This window comes from Pituophis catenifer, unplaced genomic scaffold (assembly GCF_029215685.1).
Source record: "Pituophis catenifer annectens isolate HBS135680 unplaced genomic scaffold, rPitCat1.0.hap2 SCAF_1, whole genome shotgun sequence".
Lineage (NCBI taxonomy): Eukaryota > Metazoa > Chordata > Lepidosauria > Squamata > Colubridae > Pituophis > Pituophis catenifer.
The window spans coordinates 48886295-48912872 of NW_027256881.1; the positions used below are offsets into that span (position 1 = coordinate 48886295).

General features: G+C 35.9%; 1 protein-coding gene across 2 annotated transcripts in view; it reads right to left on the bottom strand.

Moving 5' to 3' along the window:
- GPATCH2 (G-patch domain containing 2) overlaps nucleotides 1–26578 on the bottom strand; it is a 100789-nt gene that overhangs the window by 63017 nt on the left and 11194 nt on the right. Inside the window, exons 4-5 of one of the 2 annotated variants that reach the window (XM_070949037.1) lie at nucleotides 23500–23682; nucleotides 21780–21835 (exon numbers count right to left, since the gene is read on the bottom strand). In XM_070949037.1, the coding sequence (XP_070805138.1) occupies nucleotides 21780–21835; nucleotides 23500–23682 (239 nt within the window). Of the gene's footprint in view, nucleotides 1–21755; nucleotides 21836–23499; nucleotides 23683–26578 lie in introns of both variants that reach the window. The other variant, XM_070949028.1, reaches the window with a different exon arrangement.

Below are 26578 nucleotides of genomic sequence, written 5' to 3' on the forward strand. Positions count from 1 at the left end.
ATACACCATAGGGAATGAATGAAGTTTTCACCACAAAGATTCTAGAAATCTTGTCTTGTAATTAAGTGTAATTTTGATTAAATTTCTGAATATGTTCTTTAAAAACTCCCTGATGCCTATCAGTCTGGAAATAAGTACATAAGTATTTCTAAAGCTCCAAAGCTTCACCAATTCATGGCTAAGAGATTTGCTAGAAATGAGAAAACTTCAGTCAATAGTGAATCTTCTTAAATGCATCCATCTTATCAAAATCATTTCAGGAGTTCAGCTCAGGACATCAGAAAAGACTCTAGAACAACATCCAGGAATCTGCAAACTTCATTTGCTTTAGTTAAAACCAATGTTTATGACTCCATTGTCAAAGAAGCACTGGATAAAAATGAGAGATCAGCAAGGTAGAAGCAATTACTGAGAATAACACTGATGATCATCTCATATTTGATTCTCCAGTTTCCTGGAGGAAAGTTTAATGGAATGATGAATCAAAAAGTCTGAGACTTTTATATCTAGAAAAATGAAAGACTATGTTCTAATTTTGAGCCTCATACCAACTTGTGAAGTGTGAAGATGACATAGTTTGGGGATGATTTGCTGCCTCAGGACCTGGATACGGTGCCATCACTGAAGGAAGCATGAATTCTGCTTTGTGTCAGAGAATTCTACAGAAGAATAACGGGCCATCTGTCCATCAGCTGAAATTGAAGTGCAAGTGGATCATGCAGCAAGACAATGATCCCAATCATACAAGCAAGTCTATAAGAGAATGGATGAAGAAGAACAAATTCAATGTTTTGGAGTGGCCAAGTAAAATTCCAGATCTAAACCCCACAGAGATTTTGTATCAAGATCTGAAAAAAGAATTTCATGCTAGAAAACCCTCAAATGTTACTGAGGGAGTTTGCCATAGAGTAGAAGATCACAATCTGAGAATCTGGTCACTAATTACAGGAAGTGGTCAGTGGCAGTTACTGCAACTAATGGTAATGTAACCAATCACACATTTTTAACATTGGTACACTGCATGTTGAATAATTTTGTTTATGAAATAAAAGAAACAAGCACCAAATATTGGTAACATTGGTTTTCGTAGACTCAGTTTCTCTATTAGTTTGACCTACATTAATTTCTGACAACTTTCAGCACCAACACCAAACAAATGTTCAAAAAAATCTGAAAGATGACAAATGTTTTTTCACAGAACCGTAGATATCTAATTATTTTGTCAGGAATGAATATAAACTATTGGAATTATATAAAAATCATTATTAAAATCACAGGCACCCTTACAGTAACTAATCTAATCATGCAGAAACATGTACTGGAACACAAATGTGTTGATTGTTTATGAACTGCCAGTGGAAGCTGGCATTTCCCAGGGAGAAAAAAATGGGAGCCACCAGAGTGGGTCTATTGCTTCATCCAGTATCAATGTATTCTGTGAGGAGGACCTGAAACATTCTCATTTTTAACATAGGTAGAATTCTGATAAGATATTTCATGGTATTTCTAGTGCTGTTATAAGATCCTTGAACTTGTACAGTATGATATTTTTATGTTCATGCCTAGAATATAAAAATGTTCTAGGTTTACTGAAAACAGGAATGAATTTTTTCATGGGTCCACTGATGTTCTATCAAAATTAATGCTGAATCTACAGTTACAAATGGATGGACAAAAACTCTACTCTACCACTTTTGGGGTAAACAATGATTGCAACTGTTGATTTTGAACAAGCAACAATAAAATTAGGACAAAGTATCTAGAGCACAAATCTCAGATGGTAGATTTTTGAACTGGCTGGCAATGGTTTCATGAGATTTCAGTGAGGAGATGTCAAGGGATCTATGACAAATAATTTTATATCATTTGATAAATAATGGTTACTCTACCATATAGTCAGACTTCCCCTGCCCTTGGTTTAAAATAAAAAATAAAAAAGATCTGTATAAAATTGTATAAAAATAATATATATGGCCAACAAATATGTAAATAAATAATTTTACCTTTCAGGCTGAAAAGTATCAAGAATTCAGAACGGATGTTCCTAGATTCATTTTTATTGAACTGCAGTGATCCAAATACATTCACATCATGAAGTAATTCCTTTTGAATTAAATGAATTCTATTATAATGGAATGACTGAGAGACTTGAAAGAATTGCTTACAAATGCACATGGGGGGAGGAGGGCAATTGCTAAGTCTAAATTAAGATGTCGGCTATGAAGTTTCCAATAGGACCTTGACATGACTGTTGACCTACTCATGACATGATCACACCAATAAGGATTTGGAATTCTATTAGTATTACCAGAGGAAAAAAGTCAAGGAGTCATCAGGAAAACAAATCTATATCTGCTACTCCATCAGCCAATTACTGTTGTTAAAGTGGAATTAGATGGGTATTGACAATGTGAAGGGGATAAGGATTAAACAGATGACTGAGTATACAACTAGCTACATTGCCATGCTTTGCTGCATAATTTTCTAAAAAAAAAAACTGCCTGAGAAAGTAAAAGAATGTTTCACATTAGGATATTATTATGAACTTCAAAATATCCTTGAAAAGAATAAGTATTTATATAGTATAACAACGGAAGAAAATATAACTTATTGAATGAATAAAAAACTATACAAGAGTGTCCAATAAATTATAGTTAATTTGATATGATAGCTCACCAATTATCTAATACTTAGGGATTCTGACTAATTTTAAATAATTAAATAATATTCAAGTGATTTCTTTCAATTCTAAAAGGTGTCTGGAAGGCATGAAATTAATAGTGAATTCCACCTCTTTGGTATAGGCAGGCAATATAATGATTCATGTACAAAAGTAATGTGTCACAATGGCACAACATGCTTCTTTCATTGTATCCAACTTCTGAAGCACTGCCTCAGATATATGTACTGCCCTTCACAAGGTATTATCATAAATTCAACAATGATTGCAAGAAATTTACTTATATAAGGCATAATTTAGGAGTAATTACAGTGGAGTTAGTTCTGTCTTTACATTAAAATAGAAACAAACATTTTCAAACTCTTCATAATTGTCCCAGTGGAAGAGAAGAAAAGAGAATCTGAGGCTGACGTTTTTATTCTTTATTACCAATTGCTTAGTGTGACATGTGAAAGGGAAGGCAGAAGTAATTAAGAGCTACATTTTCATGATCATGCACATGACATGTATCTGGTTAACATATTTGGCTCATTTACCCCAGGACTGGAAACATTGCTAATGACACCTGTTATCGGCAAGTTTTTCTGCTATTGGGAAATCAATTGCATTGACTAGTATAGTATTTATTTTATTTATTTATTTATTTTTCAATTTATATACCGCCCTTCTCCCTGAGGACTCAGGGCGGTGCACAGCCAGAATTAAGAACATGAAATACAGATATTAAGAACAATTAAAATATATATAAATTTGGCCCAAAAATTTAAAAATCACAAACCAATTAAAAAATTTAAAAAATTTAAAAATTTCTTCTTAAGCCAGCCCGGCTTGCTGGAAAAAGTGGGTTTTAAGGGCACGGCGGAAGGCACTGAGGTCTTGGATTCTCCTTATCTCTGGGGGCAACTGATTCCAGAGGGTAGGTGCCCCCACAGAAAAGGCTCTCCCCCTGGGGGTCACCAGCCTACATTGTTTGGCTGATGGCACCCTGAGGAGGCCCTCTCTGTGGGAGTGCACGGGTCGATGGGAGGTCGTCGATAGCAGCAGGCGGTCTCGAAGATAGCTAGATATGCCATGGAGCACTTTAAAGGTGATAACCAACACCTTGAAGCGCACCCGGAAGACCACCGGGAGCCAGTGCAGCTCGCACAGGAGCGGTGTTACATGGGAGCGCCATGTTGCTCCCGTCACTACCCGCGCTGCTGCGTTCTGGACCAGTTGGAGCCTCCGGGTGCCCTTCAAGGGGAGCCCCATGTAGAGAGCGTTGCAGTAGTCAAGGCGAGAGGTGACGAGGGCGTGAGTGACTGTGCACAGGGAATCCCGATCAAGAAAGGGCCGCAACTGGCGAATCAGGCAAACCTGATAAAAGGTCCCCCTGATTACAGCTGTCAGATGTTCCTTCAAGGACAGCTGCATATCCAGAAGGACTCCCAGATTGCGAGCCCTTTCTGTGGGGACCAAAGACTCACCCCCAATAGTCAGTGATGAAGTCAACTGACTATATCGGGATGCTGGGAGCCACAGCCACTCAGTCTTGAAAGGGTTGAGCTTGAGCCTGTTCCTCCCCATCCAGATCCGCACAGCCTCCAGGCACTGAAACATCACTTCAAGGGCATCGTTGGGGTGGCCTGGGGTGGAGATGTACAGCTGGGTGTCATCAGCGTACTGGTGGTATCTCACCCCGAAGCCACGGATGATCTCGCCCAGCGGCTTCACATAAATGTTGAACAGAAGGGGTGAGAGGACCGATCCCTGCGGCACTCCACAGATGAGAGGCCTCGAGGTCGACCTCTGCCCCCCTGCCAACACAAACTGTGACCGGTTGGAGAGAAAGGAGGAGAACCACCGCAAAACGGTGCCTCCCACCCCCAACTCTTCCAGCTGGTGCAGCATGATACCATGGTCGATGGTATCAAAAGCCGCTGAGAGGTGTAACAGGACCAGAACAGAGGAGCAACCCCTGTCCCGAGCCCTCCAGAGATCATCAACCAACGTGACCAATGCCGTTTCCGTGCTGTGCCCAGACCTGAAACCCGACTGGAACGGATCTAGATAAGATGTTTCCTCCAGGAATTGTGGAAACTGTTGCGCGACCCCACTCTCAACAACCTTCGCCATAAAGCAAAGGTTGGAGACAGGACGATAGTTGGCCAATATTGCCGGATCCAGGGACGGCTTCTTGAGGAGAGGCCTCACCACCGTCTCTTTCAAGGCAGTGGGGAAGTAACCCTCACTCAACGAAGCATTGATAACACCCTGGAGCCAGCCTCGTGTAACCTCCCGGGAAGCCAGTACCAACCAGGAGGGACACGGGTCCAGTAAACATGTGGCCGTACTAAGTCTCCCCAAAATCCTGTTCACATCATCGGGAGTCACAGCATCAAACTCCTCCCAGATAATACTCTCAAGACTATTCCTCGTCACCCTGCCCTGATCTACCCAGTCAGAGTCCAAATCCTCCCGGATCTGAGCGATTTTGTCATACAGGTATTGTCCGAAATCCTCCGCCCTGCCTTCCAGGGGATCCTCCCTCACTCACGGATAGAGCAAGGAGCGGATCACCCTAAACAGGGCGGCCGGACGATTCCCTGATGATGCAATAGAGGCAGAAAAGTAATTAAACTTTGCTGTCTTTATCGCCACTAGGTAGGCCTTAATATGCGACTTTACCAGTGTTCGATCAGATTCAGCGAGACTGGCCCTCCAACCGCTCTCCAGGCGTCTTTTCCGGCGCTTCATTTCCCTCAGCTCCTCAGTAAACCAAGGAGCCGCACGGGCACGACTCGGTCCAAGGCCCCACCAGCCGCCCGATCCCAGGCGGCTACCAGGTCTTCGTCCGAGTCATGTGCTAGATCCTCAGGAAATGGCCCAAGCTCCATTTGGAACCTATCAGGATCCATCAGGCGCCTGGGGCGGACCCATCTTATTGGCTCCGCCTCCCTGCAGCGGGGTGTAGCGGTTCGAAGGTCCAGATGAAGGAGCGAGTGATCTGACCATGACAAGGGTTCCATGTCTATATCCCCTATAATAAGATCACTCAACCACTGGCCAGAGACAAAAATCAAGTCCAGAGTGTGTCCCCCCTTGTGGGTGGGGCCATGAACTAGCTGGGTCAGGTCCATGGCCGTCATGGAAGCCATGAACTCCCGAGCCATCTCAGACGTTTCACCTATGGACGGCAAGTTGAAATCACCCATGACCATAAGCCTGGGTGTATCAACTGCCACCATGGCTATCACGTCGAGGAGCTCGGGCAGGGCCGTTGCCGCGCAGCATGGAGCCAGGTACGCAAGCAACAAGCCCATCTGAACCCCATGACCCCATCTCACAAAGAGGGATTCATATCCGGCAATCTGTGGCACAGTGGTCTCCCTCGGACCAAGACCTTCGTTAATAATAACCGCCACCCCCCTGCCCCTCCCCTGTAGTTTTCTCCTTGCAATTATTCAAAGTTATGGCAGTCCCTGAAAACGGGGCTTATGACCCAGATTTGAAGTTCTGATGTCCAGTCCCTCACACAATCACATATATGCATTTTAAGCACTTGAAATGCGGCTGGCATTTACTGCCATCTGCAGGGTCCTTGGTCAATGGGACCATGATTTAAGATGTTTTTACAAGCATTTACTTCTGGTTTGCAGCAAAAAATGCCCCATAGCAAGCAATGGGTTCATTTAACAACCAGTGTTCACATAATGACCAAACCATTTGCTTTATGATTGCCACAAAAAAAGGTTGTAAAACTGGGCACAGTCACTTTACAACCATCACAACCTACAGCCGAATTAATGATGATCATAAATCAAAATAAGCAATGACTTCCAAAGGATGGAACTTTTTGTTCTTCGTTTCTTTTTGTATTCAAACCATTTTAATTACAATTTTGTCTTTCCTCAATCTTTTATGTTCCGATTGTATTTTTTTCTTCCTTGGGCAGGACACTTTTTTTAAAAATATTACAATGATGAATATAGATTTAGTAGCTTTATAAATGGTAATTAAAATCCATTCTATGGGTTCAATTTGAATGCTTAAATGATAAAGTCTAAACTGATTAGAGGTAAATAAAGCAGGAAGTCAAACAGGCGGCCTGCAGGCTGGATGTGTCATGCGCAGGCCATAACCACCCCAGTTCTGCAAAGGGGAAAAATGTCGCAAAACATCATGTGACGGCAATGTGATGCTGCAAGTTTGACATCCGTGCTATAAAATCTAAACTGCAGAATTAAACATTAGTGAAAGTGTTAATGCTTGCATAAAGAAACAGATTAAAAAGTAATGAAATATTATCCAGTGCTAACTCCCTCACGCTAAATAACTCTCTATTTCAGTGCCAAAAGTAGGGGGAGTGTGTGGGGGGTCACGTGTGCGCGTGCCCACACCAATAATTCAGTGTGCCGCCCCACATGCCTGCTTTTGGTACGCGATGGCACAGTAGGCCCGTTTTTTGTTCTCCCCAGGCTCTAGAGGCTTTCTAGGAGCCTGGGGCGGGCAAAAACCACCTCCCCACCCCCCCAGAGGCCCTCTGGAGGCCAGAAACAGCCTGTTTGCCAACTTCCAGTGGGCCCAGAAGACCTGAAAAGCAACTGGCCAGCAAATGCATGCGACTGGAGCTGAGCTAAGGCAATGCTCACTTGCCCACCAATATGGCACAGGTGGCATGCGTGCCATAGGTTCGCCATCACGTCTCTATTTTGTTTCAACCAGATATTTTACTTGTTGGAATGTTCTATTCCTAACTTATTTGATGAGTTTAATAGAGTGGCATGAACAATGGGACTAAACTTCCTACTTTCACTTTCTTTTTCCTTCTTCCTTAAGAGAAGAAAAATGTTAAACCAATATTAAATTCTATTTTGGACACAGAATGAAATAATTGAAAAAGGAAGATAATCAGTGAACGTACCATCAAAGAGTAAGTTGTGGCTGCTAAACAATGGATTACCAAACATAAAATGAATATCTGATTTATCAGATATTCTAGACTAGAATATTTTGAGTCACATTTCTAGAGGATATCAGTTAGAAGGAACAATTAAATATTTTCCTTTTACACTTCTGCAGATAAATATGGGTATCTGTTCATATTACAAAAAATAATTGATGAATAGAAGATAAAATCTTTATTATAGGAAAAACGTATTCAAGGCACTAGAACAAATTAAAACTTGCACAAATAAATTATTCTGTAGTCTCTATTTTGGCTAGAATAGAACATCCAGTACCTTGCATGTAAAGTTGTGTTGACTTCAACATGATAAACTAATGCAAGCATCAGAAAGTTGCAAATATTTTATAGTCCCATTCATGTTTTCTGTAACATATTATTGGCAGAATGAAAGGCTGAATGAATTCCTGGTAAGATTTTATTCTGGCAAGCAAGAAGTTTCCAAAACCAATTACATTTCATTTTTTAAAAATCCTTGAAGCTTTTCTAATAGTAATATAAAATTTGTTCAATATATTTCCACATCATCTTTTTTCTCATTGGCTTGATATACTGAAGCATTGCAAGTCCTAAAATAGACCTTATGTTCTTTTGACTGATTGTAGCGTACTCTGGTTAACATTATCTAGCATGACATAGAACCTATTTTTTCTATTTTGAGAACCTAGGCAAATTTCATATTTACTTTATGTATTAATGTACACTCACTGGCCTCACTTGGCTACCCAAGCTATGTGACTTTTAAGGGTGAGAGAATACCAACAATATTTGCTTCACACTATGTATACTCTTGATTAACCAAGAGAAACGCAAGTAATTACTCTGAACATTCATACAATAGTATTTTAGGATTAATTTTCAAACAAGCCAAACAGATTTTACAAGGTCTGTTACATACTTTATACAATGAAAATGTCAGAAATGATAACATTTTAAATAAATTTTATGGCACTCTTTCAGTTATTAAATGAATAAACACCTCTTATTCAACAGTGCAAGGCATCTTCCTGTTGATTCAATAAACTACCAATTAAATGACAATAAGTCTGTTTGATGGAAAGATGTTCTTCCTCAGATTAATAAAATAAATGACACTTTTATTTTGCAGATTATTTAATTTTTCTGCTGTGAGGGAAAGGCAATCACCTTCCTGATGAGAACAAAATCTGGAAAGTATTGATGTGCTCAAAACTATCCAATAAAAGTTTCACTTTCAGAGAATGCCTGCTATTTCTGAGTCACTAGTACTGATTTGTTTCCTGTGAAGACAGATACTCTCCCTGTAGTAACAGTAAGAATGACTGAATGACCCCTTTTGTCTTTATTTAAAACATTTATATTTTTTGGGCTCCATGGTAGTCATAAGTCGAGAACCACCTGTACTCTAAATAGAAATACTACTTGGAGTAGGTTTCTCTTGGAATTCAATAATGTCACACAAAAAAGACAGGGAAAATGATTAAATTAATTCTGAATTATCCAAAGATGCTAGTTTTACAATTATCTGACCCATCAATTCTTTTGTTTAAACAGCTAACATATTTAGAAAGTTATTTATGGGGCAGCATGGACATTACAAATATTAAAGAGAATTATATCTGTGTGAGGATAAGAGTACATTTTGAAATTCTAATACTTAGAAAGAATACAAGGTAAAAAGTGAAAATATTTAATATAGAAGTACGAAGTACGAATATAAATTTAAGTTAACTCACACAATGAAATCTGCCTTGCCAAATCTTTTTACTTACTGTAAAATCCTTTCACTTAATACTGGCACAAAGATGTATAAATCAATACATTCAGAATGAGTGATATATTTTAATTTAAAAATACTCAAACTGTAGCAGAAAATCTATATATTTAGCACAAATAATAAAAAATGTATGCATTTTGCAATTTAATATCAAGATATTACAGGTCATTCTTTGAACTGCAAATTTAATTTAAAAACAAAAACAAAATTCTTGGTCTCCCTAATTGTTGACTTTTGCAGTCACTAAAAAGCGGGAACCTTCTTTGCTGATTTTGGTATGTAAATATCTCAAAGTTTAATAGATTCTAAGCCTATTACACTGAGCTCAAAAATGTTCTTAAGCTTATCTCATAATTTTGTAACTTTACTATGAGTATGACATAATATTAATATGAAAAATATAGGACAATATTAATTCTAACTTTTGGGATCTTATCCCAGCATATTTTGATGCTGTTAATGATTTTTGGAGGTGCCATGAACCTAAGGCACAAAGCAAATTATAGCTTCCTAGGTCATGGTCAATAATTCCGTATATTTCTTGAAAAATATCTAGAAACCAAGGCTATAAGATATCCCAAGTAATTCATATTCCTTAAGTAGTAAATGAATGCCTTTATCTTTAACTGTCATCTCCAAAAAACTTCAGCAATTTTATATTAAATATGATCACTATGGCTGATACGTATTATAATGACTATCAGGCTAAAGCTTTTGATCAGTGAAAAAACTTGGCGGCAATAACATCCCTTTATTTATTTATTTATTTATTTATTTATTTATTTATTTATTTAGTCGCATTTCTATGCCGCCCAACTCCCAAGGGACTCTGGGCGGCTTGGTTTATATAATGGCTGAATACAACAGTATAATTGCTGTTGCTTTCATTAAAAGAAATAAAATGTTCTTTTAAATAATTTGTTGGTTTTTTTTTTTTTACAAAAATATTTACAGAAAAGGATAGTAGGCCTACAGACAGCACTGGACCATCACTGTATCTAATAACAAGAAAGATCAGATAACCTGGATAAAACCTGGAGTTATCTTTTCTTTAATATTATTTTCTTTCAATGCATCTGTGATAAAAAAAAAATATCCAAAACACTTTAAATAGGCTTCAAGTGATTATATGTCAGGCATTTTGCCAAGGGACAGCCATTAAAGATTTCAATGATCATTTCCACACTGATGGACATGTCAAGACAGATCTTCTCAGATAAAACAAAGAGTTTAAGTGAGGTCATAAAGTCTTTCTTTTCACAAGCTATGGGCGCTTCAGCTCCATCAACATTTTTCTAGAGCAATCAAGGAACATTGTGAGTTTATATTTAATTAGGTTGGTGCCAATAGAATTTATCTGAACTGCTACTATGTTCAGGTTTTGTCCAATTTGATTAATTTAGCACAATGGTGAACTGATTCTATTAATTTAACTATAATAATTTGTTTGTGAAAGTCAAAATCATTTGGCCTATATATATTTCTGTTTTTTCTAATATGGAATAAAAATAAAGCATAGATAATTTAAAACAGTATTGCAATTATTAGAGGCATTCTCTCCTGTTTATTTGAAAATATCAACTTTTTTTTTCCAAAAAAAGAAGAAATTTAGAATTGGGAGATACATTTTCATAAAAATATCACAAGTTCATTATAATGTAACTAATAAGTAATGTTTTATAAAATCCTACTTTACTGTTAAGAGAACTTCACTTGCTCGGTAATTTTTTTTAAAAAAATTGTATTTCAGGCTGTCACAAGATTTGCCATGAAAACAAAACAAAATTGAAGACAGAAAACCAAACCTATCCACTATTTTTAGATGAATTGTTAAGACCTGTATTTAATATCAATACTCCAGTGTTTGTGGGGTAACAAGCATTATATGCACAATACAGTAGATGTCACAGAAGAGACAAAGACATGTTTACAGATAATAAATGATACCTCAGCTCTGGGAAAAGTGGTAAGAATAAAGAAGAGACTCTAAAATAATTCTGGCTTGATTCTACACAGAATAAGAGGACAGAAGGGAATTCTGGGAAGCTTTCAAGACCCGGTTATTATTCCCTACAATAGAGTTCCAATGATCCTTATAGTATCTGTTTCCTGCCCAAGTCTATCGCAAAAGGATTATACACAACAAAACTATGCATCCAGTGATTTGCAAATCCCCCTCCTTGACTAACATCTGTTACTTATGTGATTGAGTAGATGTCACTTCATAAGCAAAAAAGTTATATGTATTGTTCACCAGTGAGGATCAATAAGAGCAAAAGAATAGAAGCAATGTCCTTCTGGATTGGATCCCTGGCCCATCTAGTCCAGCAGTCTGTCCGCACAGTGGCCAACCAACTGTACAAGGAGTCCCACTAGTTTCCTAGTGAGATGGCTTTCGGGGGAAGACACACAGCTATCAAGGTTAATGGTCTCCGATCTCCATTACTTCTGTGAATTGTTCAATATATTTTTGAAGCAGACATGCTGGTAGCCAGCATCACTACTTATGGTAGTGAATTCCAAATGTAAATTGCCTGTTGTGGGAAAAAAATATTTTTGTTTCTCTTGATTGCTCCAGGATTTCATTTCATTGGGTGACATCTGGTTCTCAAATTTTGGAGTGGGTAAAATACTTATCCTAGTCCATTTATCCATGCCATGTATACGGCAAAAGGGACTAATGTCTATGTACATATATGAAGGGACTGATTCTTTTCAGTTTCAGAGTATCTAACTATAAATCTCCCATACTTCTGAAATTAGCTGGAAAACAAAACCAAACCTGCATGGAATTAACATTCTAGGAATGGTTCGATACTGCAATTATTCCTTATACCTGACTCTATGTTCAGCAATTGGAAGCTGACTATATCTTTTAGTTAATTCTATACCAAGGTTCAGACAACATGAAACATGCAACACCACAGTTAAAATAACCAAAGTTAAGAGTACCTCTGCCTTAACACCAATTTCAGACATTGTCCATTTTGAATAGCACAATAAATATCATGAAAATACACTGTACAAATTAGCATTCTATAATTAGCAATAGCAATAGCACTTAGACTTATATACCGCTTCACAATGCTTTACAGCCCTCTCTAAGCGATTTACAAGTTCAGCATATTGCCCCCAACAATTTGGGTCCTCATTTTACCCACCTCGGAAGGATGGAAGGCTGAGTCAACCTTGACCTGCAGTTTGGCAGATCAAATCTCACCAGGTTCAAGGTTGTTGACTCAGCCTTCCATCGTTCCAAGGTGGGTAAAATGAGGACCCAGATTGTTGGGGACAATATGCTGACTCTGTAAACCGCTTAGAGAGGGCTGGAAAGCACTGTGAAGCAAAATATAAGTCTAAGTGCTATTGCTATTGAGCCTGGTGAGATTTGAACTGCCAAATTGCAGGCAGCTGGCAGTCAGCAGAAGTAGCCTGCAGTACTGCACTTTAACCACTGCGCCACTGCAGCTCATAATTGCCCTCACATTGAAGATGGGAAACTAAAGAGAATACATGCTAAAATCAACAAGTGAGTTATATTTAAAGTAAACTGATCTAGCAACACCAATTAACAAATGAAAGTCACAGGATTAAGTCCATTTATAAAAAAAAGAAAAGTTTTGTAATTATATTTTTGTAGTGGATATTTGAATGATTTTCGTTTTCCTAATTTCTTCTAGACAGAAAATACCAGCATGACATGAAAGTATATAAAGAAAATATAGATGATGATCTATATATTTCATACAAAAAAAGGCTTACTTCTGAAATGTATACCCAATTTTGTCTAAATTTCTGGGCTTTTACTAATTTTGGGCAATTTCTATTACTTAAATGTTTTGCCTGGCTGGTTAACCACGTGATTTTTTTTTAAATCATTTTTTTTTTAAAAAAGTTGAATAAACATACCTTAATTATGCATATTCAGTTCATATATCATATGAACTGGCAAGCTTAATAGACAATTCACTTGTGGGCAGGGGTGGGTTCTAAAAAATTTTATTACCTGTTCTGTGGGCGTGGCTTATTTTGTGGGCGTGGCTTGGTCATGTGACGATTACTTAGGATTTAGCAGAGGTACTGGTCTACCAGGCTTTTAACTGCTTGCAGAGCTGCACCGATCTACCCATTTATTTTTGCAGGGACTTATCTACTCATGTATTTTGGCAGGCACTGGTCTACTCATGTATTTTTGCAGGCACTGGTCTACCCTTTTATTTTTGCAGGCACTGATCTACTCATGTATTTTTGCAGGCACCGGTCTACTCATTTGTTTTCTTTTAACACTGATCAGCTATAGGGCGGCCCTTTGAAGCCCTGCCGCAAGAGTTTAAAGAGTTTTTTTTCCTCTAGCCATCAGCTGGGACTCAGCAGGCAGCAATAGATTGGGGGTGGGGCCAAATAAAAGGTAAGAATAACACGGGGAGTGGGTGGGTGGGGCTGGGGGGCAGAACCGGTTCAGGGAAACAGGGCTGAACCGGGAGGAACCCACCACTGCTTGTGGGGGGTTTTTCCTAATGAACATTCTGGATCTGCAAATAAGCAGGGTCTCATTTTACACTCTGGAAGAAGTTGATACGTAAATGTAGCATATGGACCATACTTAAAAATTCTCCTTTTGCCCTCATTATGTGTCATGGGCATTTAATCCTAACATATATCCCTCAAAGCATTTCTTTTTCTCAAATTCCTGGATGTATATAAATCTCATTATAGACATTCTAAAATAATTAGAAAAACTATTTTTTAATTAAGTTTTTTTGTTAATTAAAATTGGAGTGTTGTAATCTAAAACATTTCTTGAAAAACTATCAATAGCTTGATGCTTTCATTAACATAATTTTATTTGAAAATTGTCTTATTAATGAGGTCTTGACAATTCCATAATGGCAAGACTTTCTATGAAAATCAACAATTTAGAGAGAAAAACTGAACATATTGTCACTATTTTTAGATGAACAGGTAAGACCCATAATTAATGTTTGCTCTTTAGTGAAGAAAACAGATGCTTTCTTCACTATGTAATTAGTGAAATTAATGAATTCTAATGCTTCCATGCAAATGATTTCTTTATCTCTCAAATTAATCATTTCATCGCCCAATATGTTATCAGCTCTTATCAGATTTACCGATATAGTATACCAAGCTTCAATTTTATCTAATTTATTTATTATGTCATTTTTCCTTTGTTGTCATTGCAGTGTTTTATAATAACCCACTAGTTTATCAACATGTTGATGTTATGGTACAAACAAAATAAGATGAGGAATTACATTTATTATAATTACATGTAATTGCAATTATGTAGTAATTAAATACAGAGCCAAATACAGAATCTGAAAGATGTGTCGAGTGATTTTTAAATGTGGCTGAATCAATATGTGCAATGAGTTCCCGTAAGTCCTTACATAATGCAAAGTACTTTTCTACTTCCAATTATAATTGGTGGTGGAGAATCATATTTTTAATGCTGCATTGTGTCAAATGAATAGCAAGATTTTATCTACAACTTCTTGGTCCAGAAGACAATGGCAAACTATTTCCTGTTGCCAGAAACTCCTATATGGACTATTTGTCCATATAATCCTTTTGGAGGATTTATTTATTCATTCAATTTACATAGTCACCCATTTCACACAAGCTACTCTGAGGGGCAGAAAGAGTTGAGTTGAGTTTAGTAGAAGGGAATTTTTTTTTTTTTTTGTAATAACTCTTGTGGGTGTATATTTTCAATCCCAAGAAAGAAAATTTTATTCTTTTTTTAACATAAGGCAGAAGTATAACTATTTTTAAAGTATAAAGTTCATTTTCTAACAAGGAAACCTAATGGGATTTCTGAATCTCCAAGGATCACAGAATGATCAAAGATTAGGATTGGAATGAAATGCTGCTTATTAAAGCTGAGAAGGTATTTTGATGTAAATAAATTTTTCTATAGTTGCCCATCTCAATAAGTGATTCTGCGTGATACGTATAATAGAAATATAAAACAAAACAATACAGAATAAATATATATGTATGCTGAGTAAACTAGATTTTAATATAGCCAAAAATGGTGCCCTTAATACACTTGGGCATGAAAACAGGTCTTCACAGCCATACAAAAGACCAGCTGTATCCAGTGTCATCCTGGTTTCTGAAGAGAGAATGTTCCAGGAGGACAGGGCCTATGGCCGAGAACCGTAGTTTCTAACTAGTCAACAATTCTTGGCTAATGGGACCCAAATGCAGCTCATTAAGTATGTGCTATATGAGTCGAACATCCAATACCATTTGGATGTTACCCATGCAACCTCATTTTGCAACAGTTGAAGATTCTGAATACTTTTCAAGGGCAGTCCCTAGTAGCATGCCTTGCAATAATCCAGATGAGAGGACATGAGGACAAATGTGACTGTGAGCAAAGCCAAGAGGTTTTGCCATTTTTTTTTTGGGGGGGGGGGGGAAGAGATTCTTTTACATAGTGGCAAATTCTTGAAAAAAAAGTATTTGAGCAATTAATAGTTTGGTAGTTGGAAAATTCAATACTTTTATAGAAATCACAATTTTATATTATTCCTTTTCAGATAGTTTAGGGTGTTTTTTAAAAAGCAAAAGGTGGAAATGGGAATGATATCTAAAAATAGGAAATATGCATCTGTGGTGCTGTATAATATCACATTATAAAAATGTTTGCTATTTTATTTCAGGGATAAAAAATATAGGTAGACCTTAGCACATAACCACAATTTGGACTGGAATTTGCATTGCTTAGCACTTCAAATATTAGATAAAATATGTGACTGTGCCATTTAGCAACAGCAGTTCCACTTGTCTCAGTTACGATCTCCTTGCCCTCCCCGATTACATCCCAGGGGTGCATCCCCCACCCAGCACCTGGATCTCAGGCCAGCAGGAGGAGGAAAATGGGTAAAGTCAACTGTGGGCAGTGGGGGGCAGCAGCAGAGAGATATGTGATTGACTGCAAGGCACCCAAAGAGCAGAAATGGGGGGACTTGAGATGCCTATGTGGACATAAATGTGGACAGGCTTGAATTTTGACCATGTGACCATAGGAGTACTGTAACAGTCATAATGTCAGGCATGAATAAATCTGTTCATTCAGCAATATCATAACACTGAACGGTTGCTGAATGAATGTCATAAATTAAGGACTACCTATACAGCACAACATTTATTCTTGTTCATATTCAACTATCTTACATTTGGTTTAATTTATCTGGTTAACTGATGTATGCAAATAAAATCTATAATAATCATTTTCATACTGGTTGCTTTACTATTTAACACTTTCAAAGACCATAAAAAGTCTTCTGATCATCTTATTGGGCTGAATCAAAGTTCAAGGGTATTAAAATGTGTAAAGGACAAAAAAGGGAAGTGGTTGGGTTATAGATTTTAACTTTTAAGTAGCAAATGGATTCAGAATAGATTTATAATTTACAATGAATCAAAAGGGAAAAAACCCAACAACAATAGACTATAGCAAAAATGGTGCAAATGTATCAGGCAGCAAATGAATAAACATTTGAGAAGATTTATTATTAGAAATTGCAATAAATTTTGAAAAGATGAATTGATTTAGTTAAAAGGTATAACTGACAATTTATTGGGTGGGAAGATGCATTATTTTCCAATTGTTATCCACCTATAGTAAAACTGATTTGTGTCTCATTGTATTTTATGGAAAAGGAGAGAGCAACTTTCAGTGATTTAGATTAAATGTATTAATCATAACCAGACACTGTGAACTATATATCTACTATTAAAGAAGATTTTTGACATTTAATTCTGTAGCAATATTTTGACTCTGTACCTCTCTTCCTAAATCTAATTCCTGCTACAGTTGGCAGATTTCTTCCTCTAAATTTTATGAGTCTTAAAGTAGTATTTTACCCATTCATGCGGTAAATAATGCAGGATTAGAAATATTTAGTGTTTTGTTTCTCTTTAAAGAGTAGAAATCCATCAAACCCAAAAGAAGTTTCTGATTTCTTAAAATTGTAGTTTTAGCATAACCAATAACAGCTCAAATAAAATTCTTTTTAAAGACAGACATTAATAAAAAGTATAGTTTTAAATTATATTCCTACACTTAAGAATTGAAAGTCAAATATATCTATATCTATTTTTTAACATACCAGAAATTAAAATAAAATCACAATGCAGACTATTACACAAACACAAATAGACAAATGTTTATGTATATATAATCTGTAGCAGGTACAATGAGATTACAATAGAAAGACGATGAATAAAAAAGAGCTAAATGTGCATGTGAACTGGCTTTTGTGTGTGAAACAACTTTCCTTTCTTTTAATATTTTGTGTATGAAACAATTTTCCCTTTTTCAACATGACCCACAACTGGAAAAACTAGGAAAATATTAATTATACTCCTTGCCTCTTCATTTTCTTGCATAGGAGTCATATTTTCTGGATTTCTATCCTTCCAGCAGTATTGTTCATCCCCAAAATAATTGTTAAGATTATCAATGGATTTGAGAAAGCCTGCATCCCACATCCTGCAGTGTGTATGAACATTGGGAGAACAACATACCTCCTGCATATCTCCTGCAATATATTAACAAATAAACGAGAACTACCTGCAATAGATAGTTCTCGATTTATGGTCCCAACTCCACCCAGAATTTCACTTGATAAGGTGACTGTTAAGTAAGTCATGCCCAATTTTATGACTTTTGCCATGTTATTGGGTGAATCATATAGATGTTAACCAAATCCGCTTCCCTCACTGATTCTGCTTGTCGCAACTGGCTGAGAAGGTTGCAAATGGGGCTCATACGACACTGGGACACTTCAATAAATACATGCCAGTTGCCAAACGACCAAATTTTTATCATGTGACCATGGGGGTACTATGACAGCTTTAAATGCAAGGTCATAAGTTCAATGCTCTTGTAACATTGAATGGTTGTTAAACAAATGGTTGTAATACAAAAGCTACCTCAGTTTCTCTCAGCAGGGCATTAAGGACCACAATACATTTCTCCAATGTGATTATTTGGCTTCTTTTAGCCATGGAGACCTGACTGTTTTCTGAGATTGGCTAGTTTATTCAGGCCGCTGTGGACTTTCTTCAGGAGTGAGAGACTGATCCATACCTCTTGATCTACTTGCTTCTTTGAGTCACAAACTTCCCCTTGATGTTCTTGAGTGTTTATTTCCCTTCTCTGCCTCTCCTGAGTTTAATTTGTCATTGCCAGGAATTGCCTAGTTTCCTTTGTACCTTTGTCAAAAAAAAGTATTCTCAAAACTTTCCCCCTTTTCTTCCAATAAAAACACAAGCTTATACATGTGTTCATTTTATGGATTACAATATTTTCTAACAGGTGACTTTCTACTAGGAAAAATAGAGATTCACAGTATGATATAGATGGCAATCTTTTTTTAATGCATATCTTAATAGAAAACACCAACATAATATGCTTCTTGAATGTTCCTTGTCTCCCCCCCTCCCTCCCTCTCTCTCACATATATATATATTCCAAATAATCCTTACAATAATATGACAATTTTTTCAGAAGTTCTATCTCCACACTACAGGTGGCAGAAGCTGAGAAACAGATGCATACAGTAGAACAATTCAATGTGTTTATGAGGCAGTATCTTAATCTGAGGTTGTTTGTCCACATATTTCACAGAATTTAAATCAATTGCAAGCTATACCACATTCAAGAACATTCTTGGAAATATTGTTCTTCAATTAATAGAACCATGAATAGTAATATTCTAATGCTATATAACAGATGGACTACACTGACCACCACCAGAAGTATTCACTAATAAATAAATATTAGAGCAAGAATATTGGGATAGATGTACCACTCTCCACACTTCAGTTAATTTCTTTCATTTTAAAAAAAATTGCAGCATGTCTTTTTATTATAATAATGATATTATTTTAATTATGTTTTTATTTTATATAGATGCCTTTTGGAAATATTTATACTTTCAAAGGCTACATATCAACCATTCCATTCTAACAGAAGAAACAATTTGGAACTTTCAACATAAATATATAATAAAGGCAGAATTGCCAGCAATGAGGTATATAGATTTCAGCTTCTCCAGAATCGGTGAAAAATGACTGCCCATTTTTTGAGTAATACCTTCACTTACACTTTTGATCAACAAAACAAAGTGAAACAAAAAATAACCTTGTACCTCTTCACTCCTTTCCTGACTCACTTAGGTGAGTTCTTAGGATGCACAAACACTGTAGAAAAAGGATTTATTTACACTGCGCTCCTATTGATGTTTTATCTATTTATTACATAATATGTAATCTATTACATAATATGATTAAATCAAGCTGAACAGAAATGCATGGTCAGTGCTCTATGTGCATTGCTATGCAGTTTATGATTTGGCCCTTTATTCAGATGAACCCTCATCAGAAAGTATGTCCTTTTGCCTTCCTCCCGGTCCTTTCTTCTTTTCAGAGGCACTGAGAAACTGTTCCTGCACAGGCTTTGCAAACTCATCTGTGTTAAAAGTGAAAGAACAGGTCATCATCTCAATTCTGTTCAAAGAGTTGCATTTGCAGTATCCTATTTAGCTCAGGGAATTAATCTTTCTAAAAGCACTTTTGCTTTCAGTGTAACAGTCTAATAGCAGTAATTACTTCTTGTTCAGCATTACCAGATGTCACAGGCATTAGATTCCTCCTTTTGTTATTGGTTTTCAGCATTTTTAAGATTGCTTTTGAACTTTCTTCACTGATAACTAATAACTTTATGTCTTCTGTCGTGACAGGTCAAATTTTCAAAGCAAATCTATTGGGTGTGTCTGTAGTAGATATTAGGAAGTATAGGCTGCTGATAGGAAATCAGCTATATTGAAGTTATTCTTCATCCTTCCTTAAATTGCATGAAGCAGCAATATACATATTAATAATAATAATATTACAAGGCAAGCTTAATACATATGGGCAGAGAGATGGAATTTTTATCAGACTGAAAATTATCCACAAAAATATTTTTTCTATCAAATTTACAGAGATATCAGAATACCCTCACCAGTGTTATATTTCTAAAATGAACAATAATAATTTATTATATAAAAAGTTGTGCTAAAAAGCATAAATTATCCAGCTTTCTGAAAATTATTTAATATAAATAATATTTGTATGAATCATACAAATATATATTTTGTAGCAGGTATTTACCAGGAAAAAGAAAATATTTCAACTATTAAGATCTTATATCAGAAAACAAATCTAGACTCTTCCCATTTATTTACATATACACAAACATTAATGTATGCATACATACACACACACACACACACACACACACACACATGTATGTACACAGCATACTTCCACCAACTGAAACTTAATTACCTTTTTCACAATTTAAGGGAGAAATGCAGTTTTTAGTTTGGTTAAATCATGTGTCATCAATATCATGAACTTAATCTATCAATTGTAATAGCACCTATAAAATACTAGAATGAGATTGCAGTAAGCCTAGAAAATGGGCTACAAATCCCAGATATGTTCAAGCAAGCAGTGAACCAAAAATAAAAATACGGAGATCTGTAACTAGCAACTAGACACCATTCATCTGATTCATTACCTCTAAAGACAAAGTTCACAGGCCAAGGTCTTATTTAACCCAGAAGTGCTACTCTTGCACAAGGAGATCTAAAATTTCATTTAGTTAGCCAAACTAGTTTTCACAAATAGACTTTTTTATACTAACACAATGTCATGTTTATCAAGCATACATGTAAAAATCCAATGCATATTAATATTAGCTTAACATTTCAAATAAACTTGACAGGTTCAAGCTTCCCCGCCCCCGCTTTCAGATTTTGTCTACTACAGCAGGATAATTTTTTAGTTTCCAGAACAAAAATGATTTTGTTCTGGATAATAATGAAGATTAAAATTAGGTTTCTCCAAACTTGTTTATAGTATTTCATACATTGCATTCTAATCAAACCTTAAACATCTGAGGGTAAAAGATACATGGATTTTCCAGAATTAAGAGGTAAGCAGGTCATCTATACTACAGAATTACAAATATAAGGGATAGAAGTTTGAGACAATTGCTAAATACATTTGTGGATAAATATGCAAAATGTTAAATACATATGCTAAATAAAAAAATCTTGTTTATCATTGTCATTATCATTTAATCAGATCATCATTTAATGTATCTCTACTTTCTGTATCATGGATTTGTACAGTTCTGAAAAAAGTCAATTATTAAAAATGGTGGGAAACTCAAATATTACTGTAAGATAATTGTTTTATGCAATTGTTTGCACAGTTAGTTGATACTGGAACATAGTTTAATTTAATAAGAAAATGTGGCTCACAATAAATTATGAGAACCAGCTCACCATTGCAGTTGTGTTCCCTGTTACCTTTTTGATGTTCCTGGCTGGCATTCCATGAAGATGACTAAGCCTTGTCTGGAAATCTAGAAATAAAATTACAGTTCAATTAATATATAGCAATATACACTTATAAAGGGACAATCTAAAAGATAAAGATTTGTTTTCTTCATCTAAAATAGTTTAAAATTCTCTTTTGGTTTAAAAATTATTGTATAAGAAAATTACATATAAAGGTTCCCCTCGCATATATGTGCTAGTCGTTTCCGACTCTAGGGGGCGGTGCTCCATTTCAAAGCCGAAGAACCAGCACTGTCCAAAGATGTCTCCATGGTCATGCATGACTAAATGCCAAAGGTGCATGGAACACTGTTACCTTTCCACCAAAGGTGGTCCCTATTTTTCTACTTGCATTTTTTACATGCTTTCAAACTGCTAAGTTAGCAGAAGCTGGGACAAGTAACGGGAGCTCACCCCATTACGCGGCACTAGGGATTCGAACTGCTGAATTGCCGACCTTTCGATCGACAAGCTCATATAAAATATGGCAAACCTCTACTCCAATTTTAACATGTTGCATTATCAGGCATGGATCAACATACAATATATATGTTATATGAACTTTACTTGTACTATTAAATAATGCTATCACAGTGTTGGAATCATTCCAACATTGGAAACTTGATAATTATACAGAGTTATAAATCATTCTCTTAAAGGTAGTCATGTCATCATCCAAGAGATGAATAACCAGAAAAGGCACAATTAGATTGTTTACTGGATTGCAATTTTCAAAAAAGTTATAAAAAGAAAAAAACTGAAATAGAGTATTTGTATAGATGGTATTGTTGAAAAGTCTTCATTTTCTTTTAATAATTTTTAAAAGGAATAAATGAAGATCTTTCAGATAATAACTAGTTTGAAGTTTGAAGTGCCTCGCTTCAATTGCAAAATAGCTGTTTCAAGTGTAAAACAACCTATCACTAGGAAATGTTTCAAGCTTAGTTACAAACTTGAAGCAGAATTGCCTCAAACTTTACACTCTTTTAAAATGAAGAGTTTTTAATTAAACAATGGTTTGAAATAGAAACTGTTCATTTTCTTAGTAACAGACCATCCTGAAATCAGGATGAATTGGCACAAAATATTAAAGAATCTCATGGCGCACTGAAAACTAATTTTACTGTGGACCATAATTCATTTTATCAAGTATGCATTCCACAAGATCTCTGGCATATTTGTTGTTTAGAGAGCAGCACTCCTATCTTCTTAGAAGATGGCTTCAATTATTACTTCAGAATGTAAAGACATCACACTGTTGTTTAAGGACTGAAAACTAACTTTGGCCTTTTCACATTTACTGGTTATGTATGTATCAAAAACTTTTTTTTTTTTTTAAAAAAGGTTAATTTTTACCAGAGAACACAATGGGATAGGTATAGAGGAGAAGGGAAGAATGAGATCTAGAATATTGAATAATGTTTAGAAAAATATTGGAAGTAGCATACAGAGTTATAAGGGGAGAACATAATCAGCCCAAACTATGTAGTTTTCTCTTCCATAAATACCTGAACTTTTGACAATGAAACTCCAACCCCAGTGAGGATCCAAATACCTTCACAATATACAACAAAGTAAGCTTTAGACTGGAATCAAAAAGAGGTAAGTTGGTTGCAGACTTCAAAATCTATTAACAATATTTAATTTAATATAACTCTAATTTCAAAACAGTCTTTTAAAAGTTACTAACCTCTCTTGCCTGAATGTGACATAAGTGGGAAGCTGCCTGTTAAAATACTTTCAAAGATGGGGTCAGGCATCTCTTTCTCCAGTCCTGCTGAATCTTCCTTTTCCCACCAAGGAATAATTCCAGTAATCCCACAGGCACCTCCAGGTTCACTTTCATGGAACCAGTCACTTTGCTCATCATCACCTATAAGAAACATTCCACATGTTATTCAGAAAGATATACTGAAGTGTGTTATCCACCCAAGTATTTCATCTGTAATAAGAACTATTTCTTCTTTCTCTTCTATATTGTATTTTCTTTGGCAGCAGAACTTTAATTGAGATTTCTCATTTACTAGCATGAGATTCAAAGGAAATGAAATTCTATTTGCGGGTCATTTAAAAATCTGAGAAATAATTTGAAGACCTAATATTTTAATGATAACACCAAACAATTTTATATCACTTAGTGTGGTTTCAACATTAATAAAACGAACTATAATCCCATGTAGAGAATTTTTTAAAAAGTATAAATCTGTGGAATTAGTTGTTTGCAGATTATAATGATACCATAATTAACTTAATTTTATGATTTGTGTGGTAAATAAAAGGAAACAATCATAAATAGGTGTGGCCAAATAAACTTAATTTTATTAAGATTAATTAAGAAACAAGTTTTTAAAAAGTTATTTTCAAATGAAAGATGACAGCTTCACAGAAATATTGACCATCTAGGGCAGGGGAGAAATTTACTTACCTTCCTTACCAGTTCAGAAGTGCACACGCCGCACACGCACACAATCCTTCTGTACATGTGCAAAACTTTCTGCACATGCGGAGGTAAAAAACACATTACTTCCTGGTTAAACCCAGGAAGTAATGACACCTGGGCGGGTGGGCAGAGCTTCACTCCGCCATCGCTACTGGATTGCCGAACCAATGGCCAAGATCGCTACCGGACCGGGAAATCTGGTCCGATCCGGGAGCATTTCACCCCTGATCTAGGGTAATAGTTCATAGAAACTAAAAATTCAAAAGAAAATCTCAAATATGCCCTTCACAAAATTATCTGAAATTTTTACATCTTTGCTAAAGGGCCCTAAAGCTATTTTTCATTTTCCATGTGGCTAGAGTGATACAACTGGTAAAAAGGGTGGATGATGTCAGAAATGCCATCCTGGAACAGCAGTCACTTTAAGCAAGGATTTGTTTTAGCTTGCCTGAAAGTTTTCAGAATCACCATGAGGAATTAAGACCTGGGCTGGACATATAATAAAGACTTTAGCTCCTGTCTTTCAACAGCAATATGGGAACATTTGAAGTTACCCGTCCACTCAAAAGAATTAATCCCATGGTTTGTCTGAGTACATCTGAGAAAGCACTTAATGACTTAGATGTAGCTAGATCAAAATCTCTTTTCTGAGATTTATATCCAGATTTGCTTTTATATTTTATTTGCTTTATTTATTTATTTATTTGCTTTATTTAGCAGATGAGCCACTTTGGCGCAGTGGTTGGAATGCATTACTGCAGGCTACATCTGCTGACTGCCTGCAATTTGGAAGTTCAAATCTCACCAGGCTCAAAGTTGACTCAGCCTTCCATCCTTCCGAGGTGGGTAGAATGAGGACCCAAAAATTGTTGGGGGCAATATGCTGACTGTAAACGGCTTAGAGAGGGCTGTAAAGCGGTATATAAGTCTAAGTGCTACTGCTATTTATTTATTTATTTATTTATTTATTTATTTATTTATTTATTTTAAAAAGGTTCTTCAACTTGTTCTCAATGAACATTAACATACACTTTTCAACTGTAAAAATTATCCTTGATTTAAAAGAGATGATACAACAATTCAGGTATTTTTGGAGTCCAACACAATGGAGATTCAGATAACCAGAAAGCTAGAACTGTGCAGTTTTCTCCCTAGAAGAAGAAAGGATGCAATTTTTACCACTTCCAGTTTCTGCCTGCAATTTTGTCAACCACATTCTCCTGAATTTTTTTTTTAAAGCTTTAATGTGCAAAACGGGAGTGGGACAGAATTGAGTAAAATTGTATCTGACTGCTTTCGTTATTTTTGCTAATTAAATAATATATACTGATGCTAGGGGGAATTAGGAGGTCTGTGCCCAGGAAAGGTACAGGCATATGCACCAAGACAAATTTCTTGTGTATCCAATCACACTTGGCCAATAAAAAAAATCTAATCTAATCTTATCTAATCTAAATCTAATCTAATCTGTTCGGTTCCATTCCATTCCATTCCATTCTGTGCACCCCATCCAGCCTGGCACCTAGCTAGTTGCTAACTAGCTAGACAAATTCTCCTGGTACCTCACAAAATGTAGTGAAGAAACAATAATCCTAAAATCTCAGTAACTATATACACACATATTACAGTAAGTATACTGTAAATACATTTTGCCATGCAAATGCAGTCAATGTTTCTTTTGCCTGTGCTTTACAATTTTTAATAGTTATTCACCAGTAGACTCTTGATCAACCAGAGAGAGAGAACTACCATCTTAAACTGTTCAGTGTGCAAAAAACACAAGTAACCCCACCTTATGACAGCCAGAGAATGAATAATATTGAATGTCATTGATCACAACTAAACACAGAAATTCCTATTTACTGCAACACAGTCTTAAACAAATATATTATCTTTGAAATTAATTCTTTGGGACCATAAAACAATAATTTAAAATGTGTATGTCTCTTTAAACTCAGTTGTAATGAAGCAGAAAAGAACAATTGGACTAAAGTATATTTAATGAAGTTATAAAAATAAAACATATTGATTGTATCAAGACTTCAGTTCCAATTCTGTTACTTAAATTTCAGCAGCTAATAATATTTTAATATTAGATCACTGCCAGGACAACTCTAACATTTAAACCACTTGTTTATAACACCACGATAAATAATATCAGGAGTTAGAAAATTATGACAGTACAGTAGTCTAGTAAATACCAAATCAACCGAAATATTTTACGCTATGATGTTTTAGGATTCATATAAAATTTTATCAGAAAGAATTCTATGTTGATTTTACAGGAACAGGATGAATTGTTCTATTAACTCTAGAGTTAATTCCATGT